We start from the raw sequence: 23,816 nt of genomic DNA on the forward strand, positions 1-23,816 counted from the left end.
TTTCATTCCGTAGCAAGTTTTACAATTAATGACAGAAGTTTCTCTGGTGGCCTCTCCGCCCAAAGACTGTGCTTATTTATTTTCCCCAGTAGTCTCATGTGACCTTGTTAAAAGCCTCATTTACTGGTTTACTTCTATCTGGTATTTTATTGACATTTCCAGATAAGTTTAATAGGATGGAGAGAAACAGTGTTCTCTTTATAGACTCTGTGGTGATTTGACCTTAGCAGGTTAACCTTATCCTGATGTTCAGGGGAGCTCTTCTTAATTAGACTCTATCACTTTCTCCATTATCACCAGGAGAGCTGCTGCTCTGTAATTCTATAAATCTTAATTTGTTTTTCTTTCTTTCAGAAAAGATACCATATTAGTAAAATCGCAATATTTGGAAACAGTTGCTAGTTTTCCGGATACATTGCATATCCTCATCTGTAGCTCAGCCATTTCACACTTTATTTCCTTCAGAAACTCTCAGTTGAATACCATCTGGTCATGGTGATTTATTGCTGTGGAATTTTTCAAGTTGCTCTCTTATTTCCTCCTGGGAGATTGCTCTCCGCCAGTGCCCCACGGATTTTCTCAGAAAGTGACCTTGGAATAGTCGTTTCCTGAGTATCCTCTACAGCAAAGGTCAACACCAAATAAAACTGCATTAAACTCTGTGCTGTTTTTCATTCTCCAACTTGCTGTCCTCCCTGCAAGTCCTCAATGTTGGGAGGAACTCAGCAGTGAGTCCAACCACTCCTGTTGACTGTTTAGTGCCCATGTTACCTTTTGTCTTTTTATTTTTCAAATGTATCCTTTCCTTGACAATATATTTTTGGTATTTAATTCAGAAAAAAATGTTGTGTTAAAAAATGTTCTAAATACTTTCAACATGTTCATTAATGTATGGGTGGAATTGTTTGCATGTGTGTTTTTTTAAAGACTATCCACAGATTTCTCTTTTGACCTTTCAAATAATGGCACATATGTCTCTCATAGTCAACGTCCTTATCTGTCTTCCAAGCACCATGGATTGCTTCTTAGAGGGCTGCTAACCATTTTTGTTTTTCTTCAGATTCTTAACATATATTTTTAAAGCCTTACTCTTTGGATTAACACTAAGAGATGCCCATGATAATTGGAACATAAGCTTTAATTGTGCAGCCTTCCTGGGAGCTGAGTTCACTCCTACACACGCTCACCTGTGGTAATGCCTATGTTCCATTAATAAAAGGTTTCTTAATGTGCATTCAAGTACAGTTAATTGCTATGAGAAATATATTTCTACCTTTATACAAAGTGCTTTAATACAGGATTTTTAAACTTAAAACTCAAATATTGAAGCATCAAGACTTTTTTAAACATTTCCAAATGTATTGTAAATTACCTACTATCTTAAATTGAGGGGTGAGGGGAATCAAGATTTAAATATCAAATTCTGAGTATGTGATATAATATTTTACTCATATTTAAATACAAATACTATGAGCCCCACAGCGACCACCCATCTCTGAGTGCAGTGCTTTTTGCTCAGGCTGTAAAGGGGAGTAACAGATTGTAACAGCAGAGGAAATAGGTACTGATTCTGTTCATTTTATTGCTAACATATCTTTTCCTTTACTAGATAAGGCAGGCTGTTAAAAAATAAGTTATGACTATAACTATTTGGTGCTGGTATGGATATGTGCTTTGAATTTTTGAATAGATGAAGATTCTGTGTATTTCAAAGATATTTGAGTGGGTGTGTGTATGTGTGTGTATAAAATATTATATATTGCCTTCCAAGAAATAAATACTATATTTTTATTCTAAAACCTGTCTTTCTACCTTCATATCAACTAAATAGCTCCCATTCCCTCTATTTAAAAAAAAAAATTCAAAATACACAAAATGGAGTATTCACAAATAAAGATCTTATTTTAACACATATTGTTATAAAAGTCCTCTGTAGTAACATCCATGGCTGTGTCAGCTTACACTAAGACAACTTTCCAATGATATATAACAATTAAACTGAAAACTTATCTGGAAAGATAACTCCACAAGTCTTTTTTTTAGTTTGTCTATTTAGTAGTAAGAATGTTTATACTCTCCAAGCAAATATTTATGTTTAGTGCCTTACTGCCAATTGTAACTTCATATTTGCCATGGTTGGAAAGTGAGACTTCTTATCTTAGCTGAGGGCTAACAGTTATTTATTAAATCTCCTTAGAGCAAGGATATGTTATAAAGTTTGTAGGGTTTGTCTTCTAATGAATTATCTTTCAGATAGGTACTATTGTATTGGCTGATGTCTCAATTTTTTGTTATGTGTATAGGTCACAGTCAGTGTAAACGTACATAAGAACCAGGTGAGCTGTTGCATATCACAGTGCAAGATCTTGTGGTATGTGTGATAATCAGGATTCTCAGAGTTTCCTGACTTCTTTTTCTAGGAAGCTATTCTTTTACTGGAAAAGTCTTAAGACAGACTTTCTTCTGAATTTGATTTTATTTTTACTCAAGCAGACTTTAGTTTAAGTTCTGGGTAGTTTCATTCCTGATATTTTCTTCTTCTTTTATTCAGCAATCTTTTTAGTGGAGTTTGGAAAGGAGGGGGAAATGTATTAACCAGGAACCCTCAGAGAAACACAACCGTTAGGATACAAAAGAGATGTATTCTGAGGAATTGGCTCACAAGATTATGACAGCTGAGGAGTCCCACAATCTGCTGTTTGCAATTTGGTGACTTGGGAAAGCCAACGGTATAATTCGGTCCAAGTTTGAAGGCCTGAGAACCAGGGGAGCAAATGATGTAAATCCCAGTCTGAACACGGGAGAAGATGAGATGAGAGGTTCCATTTCAAGTACTGAGGCAGAAAAAGAAAAGGGGGGAAGCAATTTCTCCTTCCTCTGTTATTGTTCTATTCAGACCCTTACTGGATTGGATAATGCCCATCCACATTGCAGGGGTGAGGGGTAATCAGAGACCACCGATTAAAATGCTAGTCTTGTCGAGAAACACCCTCACAGACACGCACAGAAACAGTGTTTAATCTGGGCACTCCATGGCCCACTCTAGTCTAATCTAATAAAAGAGAAACAAATTGACCATACCTCCGCTACACCCATAAGCCACACCCACATGCCACGCCCACCAGCCAATCAGGAGCAGATATGCAAATCAACCCAACTAAGATGGCGGCGGCCACGGAGCTGGAGCGAGCAGATGGCTTGGATTGCCCCCGGCAATGGAGGAAGCCAAGCTTCCTGCCTGCCCTGCCGGCCCTGAGCTCCGCTCAAGGCTACAAAGTTTCAATTATAGAAGATAAATAAACCCCAGATACCTGCTTCCAGCCAGTGTGGCCTCCGTTCAAGGAGGGGCTGGGAGCCTAGGTTGCCAGGGGCAACCCAGGCTTCCAGGACCTGGGCTCTGCTTAAGGCTACAAAGTTTCAATTATAGAAGATAAATAAATCCCAGATACCTGCTTCCAGCCCGCAGCCATAGCCAGCCTGCAAACAGCCATCAGCCCCTCACCCAGGCTGGCCAAACACCCATGGGGTGAGGGTCCCCAGTGGGGGGCTTGACCAGCCTACAAACAGCCATCAACCCCTCACCCAGGCTGGCCAGGCACCCCAGCGGGACCCCACCCTGATCCGAGACACCCGTCAGGGCAAACCAGCTGGCCCCACCTGTGCACCAGGCCTCTATCCTATATAATAAAAGGGTAATATGCATATTGACCCTAACAGCAGAATGACTGGGAATGTCTGGTCACTATGACACACACTGATCACCAGGGGGCAGATGCTCAATGCAGGAGCTGCCCCCTGGTTGTCAGTGTGCTCCCATAGGGGGAGCTCTGCTCAGCCACAAGCCAGGCTGACGGCTGCCAGCACAGTGGTGGTGGCGGGAGCCTCTCCCGCCTCCTCAGCAGCACTAAGGATGTCCAACTGCAGCTTAGGCCTGCTCCCTGCTGGCAAGTGGACATCCCCCGAGGGCTCCCGGGCTGCCAGAGGGATGTCTGACTGCCAGCTTAGGCCCGATCCCCTGGGGAGTGGGCCTACACCAGCAGGTGGACATCCCCCAAGGGATCCCAGACTGCGAGAGAGCACAGGCCAGGCTGAGGGACATTCCCCCCACCCCGAGTACACAAATTTTTGTGCACCGGGCCTCTAGTGATACATATAATTAACCATCACATGAAGAAAAGAAAAGAATTAGATACCCGTGCTCTTGTAACTCTCTTGTCCAATGACCCAATCAAATTTGCATTTTGGGCAGCTCTCTAACTACAGTGTGATTAAAGTTTGATATTCATCAAAGCTATTTCCTGTGCTTTCTCTTCTGACTTCACATACTCTTCTTGAGTAATTTCATCTCATGTCTTCTATTTCTATATTAGTATCTCCAGCCCGGACCTCTTTGCTGGGCTCCAACTCCATATACCTAATTGTAAATTAGATATATCTTCTCAGGCTATTCACTGGTACCTCAAACATGTCTAAAATTGATCTGCTCTTTACTTTCCTTCCCACACTTTCTTCTGTTCTATTTTGTCTATATCTGGAATAAGTAGGGTTTGCTGCCATTATCTTTTCATTTGGTCAGAATCAGAAACCTGAGACTCATCCTTCCGTTTTCTCTTTCCTGTATTCCCCATGCCCAGTTCACCAGCAAGTACAATATATCCTACCTACTATATGTTGCTCTCAAATCTGTTCTCTTCTTTCCATACCTATTGCCTTGTCTATTAACATCCTCTCTTACTAACTACTGCAGCAGCCCCTTTATTTGCCTTCTTACCTTCAGTCTTGTTTTCTGGCAAGGAATGATTTTTCCAAAAATCAAATTGTATTGTGTCATTCATCTGCTTACAATTTCTGTCTTCTCTGTGACCTTACATTCAAGTATAAACTCTTTAAAATGAAACAAAGCGTTCTGTATGATCTGTTTTTGTCACTTTTTTAACCTCAACTTTCACCCCTCCAGACACTCCAGACTCATATGTAGGTCCTTTGAATTTTCAATACTCATCATGTTGAAAAAACTACTAAAAAGGATTAGGAAGATATTTCTAAAATAAATATATCAAATTCCCCTTTAAATTTTTTTTTGTTTGAAACATATCTTTTTCTTTTTATTCATTTTTTTAGATGTGAAACTATATGGTATTTTTAAAGGTTTAATAAAAGGACCATTTGGGCAATCACCAGCAAGTATTGGTTATCATTAACTGCATAATTATACTTAATACGATTTATTGGTCATTCATTTCATGGATGCTATCATTTTAAAAGTGAATCCATGAAGTACCTGTGTCTCTTTTATTACTTACGCTGAAGCGAAATGCTAGTTCATAGATTTCAGAAACCAGTTACATGTTGAGATGAATCCTAACATAACCTATAAGATAGATAAGCATTTAGTATTCTAATTGTAGAAATGAAAAATCTGGAAACTGAAATAAAAATTTTCCCCAATGAGTCATCTTTTAAAATGTGAGCTCATTTTTACTTTAAAGATTACATAATATTTCTTATCTGTTCTTTTAAGTACAAATTTAGTCATTGTATTTCTTAAATGCTCAATCACAATATAGTAGTGTGCTCAACTAGTCTGGGAACAACAACAACAAAAAGTTATATTTACCAACATAACCATTAGAACTTTTTAAACTGAATCTACTTGTTCTGGTGGCCAGTGAGCCTGGAAGAAATAAGGGATCATTAAGAGTGTGTGTGTGTGTGTGTGTGTGTGTGTGTGTGTGTGTGTGTTAACTTCAAAATGCATGGGATATTCCATTCCTGTCTCCATTGAATTTATCAGGAATTATAGGCAGACTGGAAATTACTTCTCAGAGTGATTATACTTTTTCTAATAACACCTACTGATTTTACAGTAGAAGTCTAGGCTACAAAAGTTGAGATGTGAACACAATTCATTTTACTTGACTGTTAAAAATAGCATTATCAAACATTTTGTGATGTTTCTCCTATATCATATATTCGGCTGTCCCGAAGAAATAAACCTCCACTTGGTTTCATGACAGTAGATAATAAATTAACTGATATAATTCAGTTGAGAAGTTGAAATATGCATTGAAAATAATGGGGCATAACATCGTAGGGCTAACATTTATTCATAGATGATGCAATTAAATAAAACAGGCATTAACTTCAAGGTCAGTCAGTAAAGTAATAAAATTGAATATTTTAATTGAATTGTAATTGCTTCCCATTGATACATGCAAGTAAAGTAAAATAGATGTCAGCTCTGCAAATTATGGTTCTTCCTTTTAATTAATTTCTTAATTCTACACTGAGTTATCTAGTGCCTAGGTCTTGTTCTGGGTTTATTCACCCACCCCATTTCCATCAAAGAATGTCTATAAGATATGATTAAATGGTTAGGTGTCAGGATCTACAGTAAAATTTTTCTGCACTTGAGAAAATTTTGTTAGTAACTTGAAGTAACTTTTTTATTTATTTGAGTTAAAATATACTCTGAATATAACATCATCCTGGATCCTATGGATTGTAATTGTCTTTATTAATATTGATATTTCTTTATATTTATATTTATGTCAATACTAGTAAATATAATCATCTCAATAATTATAAAGATTTTCATAAGAAAGATAGATACATTGAGACTCACATACTATAGCTGACTAATTCAGGAGGTAAAGTGAACAGACTATTAGGTTTTGGTGAAGCTCAGTTTATGTCCATTCATGACCCAGGCTTCACTAGAAAGGAGGCACCTAAATTGAATGAATCTAAAAATGAACTATCTTTTCCAAGCACAGGAATAAATTGAAGTTGAGTTGCATTGAAAAAGGCCATGGACCATTGTGGCTTTTTCACAAACTTTTCAGTCTCTCAAAGGGTTTTAATATAAACACAATCTTATCCTATATAATAAAACAGAAACATGCAAATAGCCATTCCTCCGCTACGCTCAAGCCATGCCCACCAGTCACGCCCACCAGCCAATCAGAGTGACTATGCAAATTAACCCAGCAAATATGGCAGTTAATTTGCATACGCAGGTGTCAGATGCCCCAGGAGGCGACGGTGGTCATGGCTGCAGGCTCCCGGGAACATTGCCATCACGGGAGGCGAGGCCTGCCATGCCAAGCCACGCCCACGGGCTCTCAGGACCTTCGCTGGCCTTGGGAGGCGAGGCCATAGCCACGCCTGCAGGCTTTTGAGACTTTAGCCAGTCGGGGAGCTGAGGCCGCCCGTGCCTAGCCACACCCCGGGCTCCTGGGACCTTGCTGGTGGAGAGCGGGAGGTTTGGAGGACTTGGCAGAGAAGGAGACTGCTGGACATAGGGCAGAGTGAGAGAGAGGGTGGCTTGAGGGCGCAGCTCCCTGTCACCCCAGCTTCCTCATCACAGCTGTGGAAACTGACAGCAGGGAGGAGAAAATCCCACCCCCACAGAATCAGCCAGAATCAGCCATTGGTCAGACAGTTCTCAGCAGCCTGACAGCCAGCACTCTCATTCACCTGCATCTCAGACCATGACAGTAAAGAGGTGGGACTATGTCTAAAGAACAACTGTTGATGCAACATAGCTCTGCAGCCGAAAGATGCCGGCGTTATCGACAGAAACTGTCTGCAGAGCAGCGTGCGTCTGATCTTGAAAGTAGGCGGCACCTGCAACAGGATGTATCTGAACACCAGCTACTGGAAAAACGTCGCTCTGATGCCGAAAAACACCAGCGTTATCGACAGAAAATGTCTAAAGACCAACGTGCCTTTGAAGTTGAAAGAAGGCGGTGGCGACGGCAGAATATGTCTAGAGAACAGTCATCAACAAGTACTACCAATACCGGTAGGAACTGCCTTCTCAGCGAAAATGGAGTACATGACAGTGCAATCCTCGAACATAGTTGTGGTGGAATGACTGTTCGATGTGAATTTTGCCTATCACTAAATTCCTCTGATGAAAAAAATCCGATGGGAAATTTACTCGATGTTGTAGCAAAGGGAAAGTCTGTCCAAATGATATACATTTTCCAGATTACCCGGCATATTTAAAAAGATTAATGACAAATGAAGATTCTGACAGTAAAAATTTCATGGAAAATATTCGTTCCATAAATAGTTCTTTTGCTTTTGCTTCCATGGGTGCAAATATTGCATCACCATCAGGATATGGGCCCTACTGTTTTAGAATACACGGACAAGTTTATCACCGTACTGGAACTTTACATCCTTTGGATGGTGTTTCTCGGAAGTTTGCTCAACTCTAAATTTTGGAAACAGCCGAAGCTACAAGTAAAAGATTGGCAATGCCAGAAAACCAGGGCCGCTCAGAAAGACTCATGATCAACATCAACAACGTCATGCATGAAAGAACTGAATTAACAAAATCATACAAGATGCTACATGAGGTAGAAAAGGAAGCCCAATCTGAAGCAGCAGAAAAAGGTATTGCTCTCACAGAGATAACAATGGCGATTAAATACGAGCGTGACAGTGACCCAGGTAGATATAATTCTCCCCGTGTAACCAAGGTTGCTGTCATATTGAGAAATGAAGATGGAGAACCTCCTTTTGAAAGGGACTTGCTCATTCATTGTAAACCAGATCCCAATAATCCAAATGCCACTAAAATGAAACAAATCAATATCCTCTTTCCTACATTAGATGCAATGACATGTCCTATTCTTTTTCCACATGGTGAAAAAAGGCTGGGGAGCAGATATTGCACTCAGAGACAACAGTGTAATCGACAATAATACTAGACAAAATGTAAGGACATGAGTCACACAAATGCAGTATTATGGATTTCATCTCTCTGTGTGGGACACGTTCAATCCTATTTTAAATGCAGGAAAATTAACTCAACAGTTTATCATGGATTCATATTCAAAAATGGAGGCCAATCGGATAAATTTCATCAAAGCAAACCAATCTAAGTTGAGAGTTGAAAAATATAGTGGTTTGATGGATTATCTCAAATCTAGATCTGAAAATGACAATGTGCCGATTGGTAAAATGATAATACTTCCATCATCTTCTGAGGGTAGTCCCAGAAATATGCAGTAGCGATATCAGGATGCTATGGCAATTGTAACGAAGTATGGCAAGCCCGATTTATTCATAACCGTGACATGCAACCCCAAATGGGCAGATATTGCAAACAATTTACAACTCTGGTAAAAAGTTGAAGACAGACCTGACTTGGTAGCCAGAGTTTTTAATATGAAGCTGAATGCTCTTTTAAAGGATATCTGTAAAGTCCATTTATTTAGCAAAGTAATAGCTAAAATTCATGTCTTTGAATTTCAGAAACGCGGACTGCCTCACGCTCACATATTATTGATATTAGTGAGTCCAAATTACGTTCCTCTAATTAATTCCCTTTCAATGTGCACGAATTTTGTGCACCGGGCTACTAGTCTATATAATAAAAGCCCAGCCACCCTTATGGTGGAACGACCAGAACGACTGTTTGCTATGACGCGCACTGACCACCAGGGAACAGACACTCAACGCAGGAGCTGGAGTGCTGCTCAGCCAGAAGCCAGGCTCACGGCAGCACTAAGGAGCAGTGCACCCAGCAGTATGGAGCGAGCCAACGGGTGGTTAGGAGTGAGGCGTCCCAGATTGCGAGAGGGATGTCCAACTGCCGGTTTAGGCCCAAGGGGTCCTGGATTGTGAGAGGGTGCAGACCGGGCTGAGGGATCCTCTCCCACCCCCGACACCCCTGCATGAATTTCATGCATCAGGCCTCTAGTATACAATAAAAATCTTCCTACCACATCCCTGACTAAAATCATCTCATAATCATCCCATGTATGATATTTTCAACTGATTTAGAAGAGATCTCAGATCAGGTTGGCTTCAGGCCATTGATTTTTCAAGGACAGTACTTGAATTGCTAGGGATCTCCATCTGAAATGCATGTCATTTGGGCAGTGATCATGAGGTCTCCAATGACTTGTCATTTTTACAAAGGTGTACTTGTATGATGATCACAGATTCATGTGGAAAAACTGTGCCCAGGGTGGCTTAAGTTTACATATTTTACTGACTCCCTTATCTAAAGGCAAGTCAAATTACTTTATTCATCATCGAATGCAGCTGTCTCTGAAATGAGATGTAACAGCTATTTCTTACCTTAATAGTTCAGAACCGGGATTTGATGACTCGACAATGAATTAAAAGACTGCAAGAAAAATTGTACGATCACCAGTTTGATCTTCCAGTGCTCACCTGTAGACATTGTATGCTCTTAAATTCCCTTTCATGCTTTTTAGACAGCCATTTATTTACTCCTTGATCCTTGTAGAGAATGCAAACCATAAATTCTTAGATTCAATCATGAAAGACTTTTAAAATGATTTTAATGATGTGTAACCTAGAGCCTGAAAGCTCAATGTGATATGTGTGGGTTGTGTTACCCATATGTATATGGGAATCATGGAATTAAATGGAAGGGAGGCTAAAAAAATGACATCTAGTTATACTGGCCTTGTATATTCATGCTTTAAGTTTTCCAAATTTTTACTCCAAACCCATGACAATAATAGATGAATATATGAAGGAAGAGTATGAAAGACATAGCTATGGTGGAAAACATTATAAACAACTCTATGAACTAGAAATGAAAAGACACATTCAATAGTAAGCAGGACAGAAGCTGTGGGATGTAATACAAAGCTTCAGGAAGCAAACAGGTGGGAGATCATAATCCTGTGGGGAAACAGACTGAAAGTGCCCCATATGTGGGAGAACCTCAAAGAGATAAAGAAAAACATAACACCCATTAAAGAAAAAGCAATCAATTAGAAAAATAAATCACCCAGAAAGAAACAGCAACCGTGTGATGTGAAAGTAACTAATTAGAAATTTGGGGAATGAAACATTTAAAAACCTCAGTGGAAAGAATAAACTCTAGAGGAGCTAAGTCAGAGGGAATGAGTGAAGCAGGAAAAAGTACTTCACCCAGAAGGCAGAGGGACAGAGGGGGACAAAATGAAAGAGCAGTTTAAAAATTTGGAGGATATTGGGAAATTACAATGTTTGTGTATTAGATTTTTTCAGAAAAAAAAATTGAAGAAAGGGCAAAAAAAATAGTATTTGCAGATATAATAGTTGAAAATATTCTAAGCTTAAAGAAAGTTTTGTAATTGAAAGTGCATATCAGGTGCTGTGCAATAAAAATAGCATAAATCTCATTAGGAACAACTAATGCTTGAAGGTGTGATATTTTACAACTAAACTATTATATAATGGTGAGGGTGAAATAGGACATTATCAGACATGACAAGACTAAAAGAGTTTACCACTCACAGATTTTTGGTGAAAACTAAAGAATGGACTTCAGATGAGAAATAGATTCAATTCTAGGAGAAATGAATGAAAATGGAGAGCATAGACATTGTAAAATATACTGGTAAGCTTAATTTTTCTTGCGCAAAATGATGGAACTCGAATTTAACACAATAATAACAACTAAAATTGAGGAGCTTACTTAGTGTCTAATCAAAACATAATCATTTCTCTTGGTCAAAGGGATGCTAAACATAAATTCTTAGATTTATATTCTAAGAACCATAACTTTTTAGATAATACATCTAGACTAAAATACTGTAGCTTTGAATGTATGTTAAGAATTACAAGTGCTTACTGAAAGAGTAGAAATACAATATATGCTTCCTAAACAATAGAGAAAATAGACAAAAGTCCTTTTCAATCCAATATGAGGCAAAAATTAGCTAAGAAAAAAAATACAAAACTTAATGTAACAAAGTCTACAATAAGATGATAGAAACAGGTCCAGACATATAATGTAAAATAGTTCATCTCAGTTCTTTAGAGTATTATTTATAATAGGGTATATTTTTAATCCAATTATATGTAGTTTATAAGAATCTAAAACAAATACAAATTTGAGAATAAATAATGGGAATATATTAGCAAAGGAAAGCTGGTGTTGTAATGTTGACAAATAGAATCTATATATATAAAAGCCTAAGCGACCGCTCGACCGTTAGATCATTCGACCAGTAGCTATAATGTGCACTGACCACCAGGGAGCAGACACAGGCATGGAACAGACTGATGAATTTCAGAAGGAAAAGGGGAGGGGGGAGGGTGGAAAGAGATTAACCAAAGGTCTTATATGCATACTAGAGGCCCAGTGCACAGATTCATGCACTGGTGGCGTCCCTTGGCCTGGCCTGTGGAGATTGGGCCAAAACTGGCAGTCCAACATCCCTTGAGGGGTTCCAAATTGCGAGAGGGCACAGGCCAGGCCGAGGGACCCCACCGGTGCATGAATCTGTGCACCGGGCCTCTAGTATAAGATAAAAATCACATATGGAGGTGAAAAGTTAGTCACTCCTTCTTGATAAAAGGAATAGTCCCAACAAGAGTATTAGAAGTTATGAATTTGTATACACATAACAATATAGCTGTCAATTAAATAACGCAAAACTGGCAGAATTACAAGAGATTATTAAAACCAAAATTATAATGGAAGATTTTACCACCTTTTATGAAACTGATGACTTGTGGAAACCAAATTATAATAAGGCCATAGGTTTGAAATGCAGAATTAAAAATTGTGATTATGGTTTTGTATTCTTGGGTACAGAATCTTGCTTTCAACAGATAAAGAACACATTTTTCAAGCACAAATGGAACATTCATAAAATTCAATTATGTCTGAATCACAAAGGAACTTAACTAAATTTTGTAAAAGTGTCACAATAAAGACTACAGTCTTGATCATGATGCAGTCAAATTAGGAAACAACACAAAATAGTGAAAATAAACAAACATATTTTGACCAAGAGTAATTCTACATGACTCAGTAATAATGACAAAATATTGAAAACTGAATGATAATAAACGTGCCACTTTTCACATCTTCTGGGCTGCAGCTAAATTGGGACTTAAATTCTTCTATTTAAAAATAAGAAATGTGTAAATATAAATGACTCAAAAAACCAGAAATAAAAGAGCTATTGAGTGAACAGAAAGAAAACAGGAAAGGAAATGATAAAAGTAAGAATACAATTTTTAAAATTAAAATGGGAGAAAATATTGAAAACAATACAAATAGCTGGCACTTTGATGAGACCCAAAAACTGTTAAATACCTGACAAGATCTATCAATAAAAGACCAATCACCAATAAAGTATTCTGCAATAAGAAAATTCATAAAATGAATGACAAACCCTAGGAAAAAAACACTGTTGATAAGCACAGGACGAATGGCCTTGGTTTAGAAGTGTTTCAATATTAATAAAAAAGGATGGATAGTCAATTAGAAAAATGGTCAAAATATGAAATAAATAAATTTACAGTAAAAAAAGATTATAAATCTGGCCATAAATGTCTGAAAAAACATGTTCAACCTCAATCATACAAAAGTAAAGATATGCAAATAAAAATACTAATGAGATAAATACCAATATTTTTATCCGAATGGCAAAAGTTTTAAATTTAATAAGATTTGGAATTGATGAAAATGTTGGGGAAATGTATCTCAGTAGATATGGACAAAGTACTTATATAAAATGTGGTCTTTGTTCATGCTCTAAGCATACTTAACAAATCCTATCTAATAAAAGGGTAATATGCAAATTAACCATCACTCCATCACAAAGATGGTGGCAGCCAGTCCTCTCAGCCCTGCCAGAGTTCCCCAGTCCTGAGGTGGTGGCCACTGAGAGCGGGCAGTGTGAGCGGCCTGGCAAAATGCTTGCTTTGTTGCCATGGAGACAAGGCAAGAGTTCCACCCCGGGATGGACCTCTGGGCCATGGAGAGCCTCTGGGCAGCGGGCGCGGAGCAGCCAGTCCCTGCAGAGAGCTACTGGCACACAGATTCATGCGCAAGGTTACTAGTATAATCATAAAAACAATAAACAAATCTTAACAAGTGATGTACAGATGGAAACATCCTTAACCCAGCATAAAAAAACAGCATAGTATGGTATTAAATGCTTGGGCTCCACAGCCAGACTGCCTGGGTTTGAATTCTGATTTTATTTCTTGGTAGTGGATGACTTTCGAGAATCACTGAACTTCTCAATGCCTCAATTTTCTCCTGTGTTAAATGAGGATCATAATAGTACTTACTTATTGGGTTGTTTTGAGAATTCAATTAGTTAATATTTATAGAGCACTTAAAACAGTGCCTTGTACATAGTAAGTACTATATAATTTGTTTTCTTAAATAAATAAATTTCACAAGGAAAAGTAATTTCTAACTGCCTTTAGGTTAATTAGCAAACTTTCTCTTGCCTATCCTATCTAATAAAAGAGTAACATGCAAATTGACCATCACTCCAACACACAAGATGGCCACCCCATGTGGACACAAGATGGCTGGCAGGGGAGGGCAGTTGGGGGGGACCAGCCCTGCAGGGGAGGGCAGTCGGGGGTGACCAGGCCTGCAGGGGAGGGCAGTTGGGGGCAAACAGGCCAGCAGGGGAGGGCAGTTGGGGGGGACCAGCCCTTCAGGGGAGGGCAGTTGGGAGGGACCAGCCCTGCAGGGGAGTGTAGTTGGGGGCAACCAGGCCTGCAGAGAAGGGCAGTTGGGGGTGACTAGGCCAGCAGGGGAGGGCATTTGGGGGCAATTAGGCTGGCAGGGGAGCAGTTAGGCATCAATCAGGCTGGCAGGGGAGTGGTTCAGAGGTGATCAGGCAGGCAGGCAGGTGAGTGGTTGGGAGCCAGCAGTCCTGGATTATGAGAGGGATGTCCGACTGCCCGTTTAGGCCCGATCCCACAAGCAGTCAGACATCCCTCGAGGTGTTCCAGATTGGAGAGGGTGCAGGCTGGGTTGAGGGACACACACCCTCCACCCCCCCGCATCCCCGTGCACACATTTCATTCACTGGGCCTCTAGTCCTATATAATAAAAGGGTAATATGTAAATTGACCCTAACAGTAGAACAACTGCTCAACCAATCACTCTGAGGCACACTGAACACCTCTCGGTTCCTTTCCCCAGCCAGCAGGCTCCCATTGTCTGATGGCAAACGGGGAACTGGGACTGGGTGGCGGGGGACGTGGGCGGCACCAGATCAAGGCCCCCACCCCACCAGTCACCCCACACCCCTGTGGCAGGGGCAGGGGCTGGCGAGTGGGCAGGAACAGCCGATCTCTCAGTACCTCCCCCCCGCCCCCCAGACAGCAGGCTCCAATCACCCAATGGCAAATGGGGAACTGTGTGTTGATGACAGTGGGGGGTGGGGCTAGCTGCTGGCAGCCGGGGAAGATGTCCCTGATCGCAGGCCAGACCTAGGGACCGTACCTGTGTATGAATTTCGTGCACCGGGCCTCTAGTCTAAGATAAAGATAACTAGGAGTTGTAGCCTCCAGAATTATGGGTTCTTAAAAAAGTCTGTTACTGGCCAATTAACCATGTCTAATAGATTAAACAGACACTTGTATATTGCACTGGTGATACTGAAATAGTATAAAGTAAATTATAGGTGACGTGACACAGACTTATGAATGCCAACTCTGTGTTTGGCAGAGATGGCATGTACATCAGTACCTCAGTAGGGAAGGGATTCCACCAACAGTAGTTATTATACATAAACAAGAGAGACCGTTATAATACTCCATATATAGCTAAAAGTAAATTCTACTTGGATTAAAGATTGAAATGTGAATAGCAACATTTAAAACTGAAAAGAAAATATAAAAGACTAGCATTATGACCTTGGGCAGGGAAAGGATAATATCTCTATGTGAGGTTTTAATAAAGATCAAGCCAACTCGAACATTGGTCCCAGGCCGAATCTGATTATTCAAATTCATTGATTCAACTGTAAAGAACTATTTAAATATGAAGTTTATTATGACTTGAAGCAAAATGGGGAGGAAAACGATGAAGTAGGCTTTGTGTTGCAGAAAATAATCCAGGGGCAGATGTATTTGAAACGAAATTATTTCAAAGAGCCATCATTTCTTCCTGTGTTTATAGATTCAGTGGAATTTTGACTGTCCCCCAATTCAACCCCTTTCTTTCTTGTACTTGGTTTTACTGATTGGGCTTTACTTCTGGATGAATCCTGTATATCAGGGTCTGTGGACGAATAGCCTTTTGCCACTTTCTTCTGTTGCCTGGTTGGCTTATGTTTCATTTTTGGGACATTAACCATGGAGTGCAGTGTTTCATTTTGGTCTGGATAGCACCATCTTTTTCTAGCTGTATCATACCATTAAGTGAGTCCCATGGTCAAGTATCTGCAAACTTGTAAGGCCATTCTCCCGTGTGTTGATCAAGTTCAAGTAACTTGTAGGTCCACTCTTCATTTTTGTTTTCCAATCTCTGGCAGATTGTCTTTGAGCTTCCTCTGAAACTTACTTCTGTAGAGTAGCTGCTGTTTGGTCTTTTGCATTTCTGGCTCTAGTGACTTGCTGCCAGAGTTTCACTGCTTCAGTCTCCCTGCTCTTCCAGTTTTACAATGTGCCTTATTAACCTCCATTGCTTAACATCTGGTGTTAGGTACCAGAAAACCTCTGAATTATCAGTCTTTTTGTCATTCGTAAAAACTTCACTATCCCAATGGCCTTCCAGAGTAGCTAAGACTTCCTTTCCCAGTTTAAGTTTCCCTACTATCTGATTAACACAGGCACTCACAACTACCTAGAAATGGCTTTAGTTTAAATTCAAGAATTGCACAGTATCTAGTTTTTTTGACATGTAATATTGATTGTTCCACCAAGCTCCTGTGTCACTATGTGCAAATAATTCCTTTACAGTGAGCATATGGCATTATTATTGCATAATCTTCACCTCTATTCAAGAAAGTTAATTGTGCTTCTGCATCTAATATTGAAGATAATGAGTTTCCATAGAACTTGGACTAAGCCAGGATACTACCACTGAGGCAAAACCCATCCTTTCAGTACTAACATAAAAGGCAGGTAGTGGTGGGACACCTGTTCAGCAGTATAAAAAGTTTTGCTGTTTGTTCTGAATGAATCCACAAATGACTGAAAGTCTCACCAAGTGTATGATGATAAGGTTCAGTCCCTTTGGTCTTTTATAGAATCCTGACAAATACCATTTCACTACTTTCTTCAAACAGAAATAAGATTTTCTTCAAAAGCAGCTTCAGTAGGAAATCTGCATGACAGTAGTCATATGAAAGTTTATTCACAAAAGAATGTAGGACAAAATAAATGTAGGACAGGTTCATGCCAGGACGGACTTCTCAGCAGTGCCTAGATAAGGCTTTGGTGTTCTTCAGTCACCGTTGCTATTTGAGAGACCTCACCTCCCCTCTGAGTCCCTCATGGCTCTGCTCAGTGTAGGTGGTCTCCTTTAAAGGCTCAAGAGGCTCAAGTTTGATATATGTGTCATCTTGCCTTCTGATGTATCTGTGTCACTTTCTTCGCTTTTCCCTATCACCTCATTGTCAGGCACATCATGCTCTTGGTCATTTTCTTTATTGAATTTCTCAGAATACATATCTTGGTCCTCAAAATGCTGTTGTTCAATTTCACTATCATTTAACTAGAAATTGTCGCAACTGTGGAGATTGTTAGCATGTAATAAGTGATATAAAGTCACATGTGTGCTCTCTGATGAAATGCTCAATTCATGTTCCTTTCCTTCCCTGGTCATTGTATGTTTAAGAAGACTAGGACATTTCAAAGCCAACTCCAAAACATCTGTTCAGGACCTTCCATCTGACTCCAAAGTAGCTCAGATGATCCTGCTAGGAAAGGGCTGAGTTATGAATCCAACTTCTTCACCTTTTGGACCCTTTACCACCCAAATAAACTGCTCCAAAGGATGAAAAATTTTGAAACAAAAGACATCCTTTTATTGATGGATGCTCAACGATTTCACAGGCATTCAGAAGGACTGTTCCTACCTATTGACCATTTTGGGGGGGCTTTATAAATCAGTAGCACCTGGGTTTCAGCACACACCAACCTTGGCCCAGCTCTTTAAAGCACCACGAATCTTCAGCCAATCAGCCATAGCAGTAACCGAAGGGTCTGTGATTGTACTGAGTAACTCCTTCCCGGCTCTTTTCTTCTCGGTAAAATTTTTTCCCACCTTGAGATACAGTATTCTTTTTTAGTGAGCTTGCTTGAAGCTGAACTGCCCTTCTCCAAGTCATTTTGAAGTTTAGATTCAGACTTGCTTTTGACATAGAAAGAGAAGAAGCATTTTTATTTTGAGAAATGTCTTCCTTTCCTCTTTCAAAACCGTGGCTATGAGGATTTGCTGGACTTAAAAATTGCTGATACAAATCTTTGGTTGGGTTGGATAAACTTCTTTCCTCTGGCACTAACTCATCTTTCCTGGTGTCAGAAGTTGAGATTCTTCACAGTTGTGGTCCAACGACATCTTTGCTATCACCAGGAAGCATCTCTTAAACTTCAGCAACTTATAAATGTGGCAAGATCGAAGTTCGGTCTTCTCCATCTGCCAAACCTACCCCCATAGTGAAAGAAGATAAGGTTATACTTCTCTTTCCATAATGTTAGCCATCTTGTGAATCTGGAAATCCAGTGTGGAGCCCCTGGATTGGCCAGGCATTGGGAGTCCGTTCTGGTGCCCTGCATGCGCCTGGTCAGAGCCCAGGCCCAGGGCTCAGTATTACCACTGTGGAGGGACTGCAGGCTCCAACCTCCAGTGGGGGCCAGGGCGGGAACTCCAGCCCTCCCCTCCCCTCTGTTTGTCCTGTATTAGTGGTGGCTGCTGCCACTGCAAAAGCCACTGGTTCAACATCTTTAGGAGACTATGCACGTGCTATTGATACATAATGATTTTTCAGTGTTGTCTCTGTCTTTACTTGGAAAATACTTTGTCACAGAAGTGGTCATCAAAGTGAAATATTAATTTGACAATACAACTATTTGTGTTTATATGCTACTAGTGGCCTGGTGCATGGATCCATGCACAATGAAAGGAAATTAAATTAGAAGAAATATTTTAATATTGCTATTCACCCTTTCTCTATAATAGAAGTGTCAGAGTTGAAAGAAAATTAGTAAAATGTATATGAAAATAATATATAAATTGATTAATAAATAAACAATAACAACATGATAAAACAACAACAAAGACATGATATAAAAACATGACATAAAAAAAAACATGATTTAAAAACAACAGTGATAAAAACAATAACTGATAAATTGATTAAACTTATTCAGTATCTCCCTGTATACCACATTAAGAGTAAAAACACTTTCAGAGTGCTTGACTAATTACCCTTGTGATGAAGTTTTTACAACTTTAACATCACACGCTCTTCAAACTCTAGAGAAAGCAACATATAACTGACGATGTCAGAAAACAGGTTCAGGTAGGAATATTCCTACTCTGTCTAGTGTTTGTGCTTGTGAATTATTAATAGTCATCGCAAATGCTGGCATCACACGAAACTGTCTTTGAATTAATTTAAATGGGAGGCCAGTGTCAGATGGGGACAAATCAATTCTTGAAATCAGAACAACCTCTCCTTCCGCAGATCCTGTTAATACTTCAGTTTCGAGAAACACACGCGTGCCATTGGCACCAGCAAGAGCTTTATATGTATCGCACATGTGGGAGTCAACATTTATTTTTAAATTGCCAGTGCGCATCATATGTACCGGCCGGTCGGGCGGACGTATGGTCAGTCACTTAGCCTTTTATATGGTGAATTAACTAGACAAGCCTACCAGTCTACCACTCTTCTATTTTCTATTTATTCTCTAAGTAAGATGTTTGAAGTTCAGATAAAATAGGTATGAATCAGAAAATTCTCACTGTTGTCCATGAGTTAAAAAATAAAATTAAAAACATGTAGAGAACTTGTAAAACTTAACACCAATCAAACAAACAATCCAATCAAAAAGTGGGCAGAGGACCTGAAAATACACCTCTCCCAAAAAAGATATACAACTAGCCAATAGATATATGGAAAAAAATATTCAACCTCACTGGCAGTTAGGGAAATGCAAGTCAAAGTTACAATGAGATACCATCTTACACCTGTTAGAATGACCAGTATCAACAAAACAAGCAATAACAAGTGTTGGAGAGGTTGTAGAAAAAAAGGAAATCTCATTCACTGCTGGTGAGAACATAGATTGGTACAACCACTATGGAAAGCAATCTGGCAATTCCTAAAAAAATTAAGAATAGAGCTACCATATGACTCAGCAACCCCTCTCCTGGGTAGATACCCGAAAAACCCCAAATCATGAATTCGCAAAGATATATGCACCCCTATATTCATTGTAGCATTTTCACGGTGGTCAAAACATGGAAATAACCAAAGTGCCCTGTGATAGAGGACTGGGTAAAGAAGATGTGGTACATAGACACAATGGAATACTACTCAGCCATAAGAAAGAATGAAATAGCATCATTTGCAACAACATGGATGGACCTTGAGAACATTATGCTAAGTGAAATAAGTCAGATAGAAAAAGCTAAGAACCATATTTTCATTCATGTGGTATATAAAACTGAAACTTATGAACACAAACAGCAGAGTGGTGGTTGTCAGAGGGAAAGGGGTGGGGAGAGTAGGGGATCCTAATATGAGGTGACAAGAGAAGATTTGACTCTGAGTGGTGGACACAGGGTGCAATATACAGATCTTGTAACATAGAAATCCACACATGAAACTTACATGTTCATGTTGACCAGTGTCACCCTAATCAATTTAATAAATACAATTTAAAATATAAATAATAGTAAAGAGGAATAAAAATTAAAATATCAAGGTTTTAAATTTTATATTTTTGAAATGATACTTGTTTTTGTCTGTCCTAATTACATACAATTCCTAAAAAGGGGGGGGGGGGGGAATTGAAACAGTGAATCTGGTAGTTGTCACAATGTAATTGAAATGAATTGGAAGAAAACATTTTTCAGGAACAAGAAAAACAGTTATTGAAAGGTAATAAAAGTATATATTAGCAAAGTACATTTTATTTTAGGGTCAATTTAAAATACACACATACTGGTTTCCAAGTGAGGAGGGGTTGGGGGAAGGAGATAAGTCTTTAAACTTTTACTCAGACATTTATTTTAAAAATTGTAAACTTTCTTGGCAGGTTTAAGTCCAGATAAGCATCTTGGAAAAACCCTGGATCAAATGGAGCCTCATCTCTTAGAGGTAAGAATTTATACTACAAGTTTCTCAAAGTGTAGGCATCTGTAGGTATCTAAAGAGTGGAACAAATAATGCTATGTTGTAACTATGAAATCAAATTAAATTTAGAAAAACTCAGATTTATTCATGATACATTTTTATGAAAACCTTAAAGTTCTAATGGGTATTAAAATGTCTAAAATTAATTATAGAAATTATTACCAGCTTGTTGGCCTAAGTAAAAAAGTAAGCTGTATATAAAAGGAAATTGTTCTATCAGAAAGTTTACTTTTATTGAAATGGACATGTTAGGCTATACAAAAAGTCCTATACTCATAAGTATCTGATAATCTTTGTGATTAGATGTTTTTTCATCAGAAATGTGAGTAGAAACTTCCTTTAAAGAATATCTACTTTAACCTCTTCTCTTTTACCAATTAGAAAATTAATTTACAGAGTAGTAAATAAGTTCCCCAAGTTTTCAAGTTACAATTGCTTAGCCATTATTGTTGTCAAATCCTAAATGTGTTCTAAACATTAAAGAAAAATTCAGTTATTTTCACTCTTTTCTATTAACTGTGTTATGCAGAGGTGGGTAAAAGTAGGTTTTTAGTTGTGAGTATGCAAAACAGAATTTATTTTTATATTATTATTTATTAATTATTGTATTATTTATTTGTGCTACAACTATAAACCTACTTTTTCCCACCCTGTATTTTACTAGAGTTTTGGGGCAAATGTTATGATTAGTATGTTAGTGTTTCATGAATGAGAATAGTATAATTATCAGAGTTTTTTATTCCACAATCATGATGGAAAAAAGAAAATCACCCTATTTTTATGAAAGAACTTTTATGATCTCCTTTAATGTTATCATTTTCCCTCCCATACTCTTAATTCATCAGCATTGTTAATACCATTGCTGTGATGTGAACTGTCGGCAGTTACACTCTTCATTAACTTTATGGCTTTCACATTTTCTTTGAGTTATTTATATTTGATTATTTTGTAGTTTATCAATATGTACCAAATGCTTAGAAATTCCTAAGATGCTAATTCATTCTTTCTTTCATTAAGCATTATTAAGGACCTAATATGTTCTAGGCAAATAGTAAAGATTAAAATAAACATGAAATGATTATATAATTATGACAAATTATATTTGATTTCTAGACAAGTTGGTGTTCATTTATTTAAGTCTATCTAATGGGCATGGTTACTTTCCATGCCCCTCTGATTAGACTCTTCCTAGGGCGATTTGCTTTATGGCCAGCATTGTATCTATGTTCACATCTCTAAACAAGCACTAGGAAATTCTAAAACAGTGATCAAGTATATCATCTTCTTGTTCCTCAGTATCAGTAACACATTTGAGGCCCTGCCTTTCTAGACTTCTCTGAAAGAGGGTATACCTTCTTGAAACTGTCGTCCATTGGCTTCTATGATGCCATATACTCCTACACCTTCTGAGTACTTCCTTAGCTTACTTGTGGGGCTTACCATATATATTTCACCCCTTACATGTTATGGTTCCGTCCATAGCCTTCCTCCTGTGGTAATGTTAGTATCCCCAGGACTTCAACTGCCAATTTTTTTCTTACGCCAATTAAGTCTGTTCTTCCATTTCTCATGTGCTCCAGGCATGTATTAGCACCGTCCTGTCTTAGATGTCCTTAAGCACCTCAACCTTGACTGCAGAACTGAACATTTCTTTCCTGGCAGTGAGGGGTCCCGTTGCCTACTCAGTTGTCTAAGCCAAAAAAAGTGAATTGTAATAAATGATTTTACATATTCCATTATTTATGAACTAGAGGCCTGGTGCACAAATTCATGCACTGGTGGGGTCCCTCAGCCTGGCCGGTGACTGGGGCTGATCAGGGCTGTCTCTCCCAGACCGGATCGGGGCCAGTTGAGGCCGGATGGCCAGGGGGAGGGACTGTGGGAGGTTGGCCAGCAGCGAGAAGTTGGCTGTGGGAGCACATTGACCACCAGAGGGCAGCTCCTGCATTGAGTGTCTACCCCTGCTGGTCAGTGTGTTATCATAGAGACTGGTTGTAATGTCACTTAGGCTTTTATATATATTGATAGGGCTCCAAGTTCTTTTAATTCTATCATCTTACTATCTTATTATCTGTCTCTTTTAATCCTTATTGTCACTGCATTAGGGTCTGTCCTAGGTTATTGCAGCAATCTTTTTTCTTTTTTCTCTTTTTTTTGCTTTTTTTTCAAATGTATTGAGGTGACATTAGTTAATAAAATTATGTAGGTTTGAGGTATACAATTCTACAGTGCATCATCTGTATATTGTATTGTGTGTTCACCACCTCAAGTCACATCTCCTCCATCACCACTTATCCCCCCTATTCCCTCTTGGACCTTCCTGTACCCCTCTTTCCCTTGGTAATCACCCTACTGTTGTATGTATCTATGGATTATTTTTCTTTAATTAATCCCTTTTCATTTTACACTCAGCCCACAACCCCTCTCCCCTCTGACCACTGTCAGTCTGTTCTCTGTTTATGACTCTGTTGCTATTTTATTTGTTAATTTTGTTCATTAGATTCCACATATGAGTCAAATTATATGATACTTGCAGCATTATTTACAATAGCCAAAATTTGGAAGCAGCCCAAGTGTCCATCAGTATAAATGAGTGGATAAAAAAGCTGTTGTACCTTTATATAATGGAATACTACTCAACCTTTAAAAGGAAGGATATCTTACCCTTTGCCACAGCCTGGATGGACCTAGAGAGCA

At 38.9% G+C, this 23,816-nt stretch overlaps 1 protein-coding gene and 1 pseudogene across 1 annotated transcript in view; one reads left to right on the top strand and one right to left on the bottom strand.

The window, feature by feature from the left end:
- DPH6 (diphthamine biosynthesis 6) overlaps positions 1 to 23,816 on the top strand; it is a 172,699-nt gene that overhangs the window by 116,047 nt on the left and 32,836 nt on the right. Inside the window, exon 6 of the mRNA XM_070405331.1 lies at positions 21,022 to 21,083. Within this exon, the coding sequence (XP_070261432.1) occupies positions 21,022 to 21,083 (62 nt within the window). The remainder of the gene's footprint in view (positions 1 to 21,021; positions 21,084 to 23,816) is intronic.
- On the bottom strand, positions 15,781 to 18,410 carry LOC139003447 (oxysterol-binding protein-related protein 8 pseudogene; annotated as a pseudogene).

This window comes from Myotis yumanensis, unplaced genomic scaffold (genome assembly GCF_028538775.1).
Source record: "Myotis yumanensis isolate MYYU_CA2020_CCGP unplaced genomic scaffold, mMyoYum1.0.hap1 SCAF_1, whole genome shotgun sequence".
NCBI classification, from domain to species: Eukaryota; Metazoa; Chordata; class Mammalia; order Chiroptera; family Vespertilionidae; genus Myotis; species Myotis yumanensis.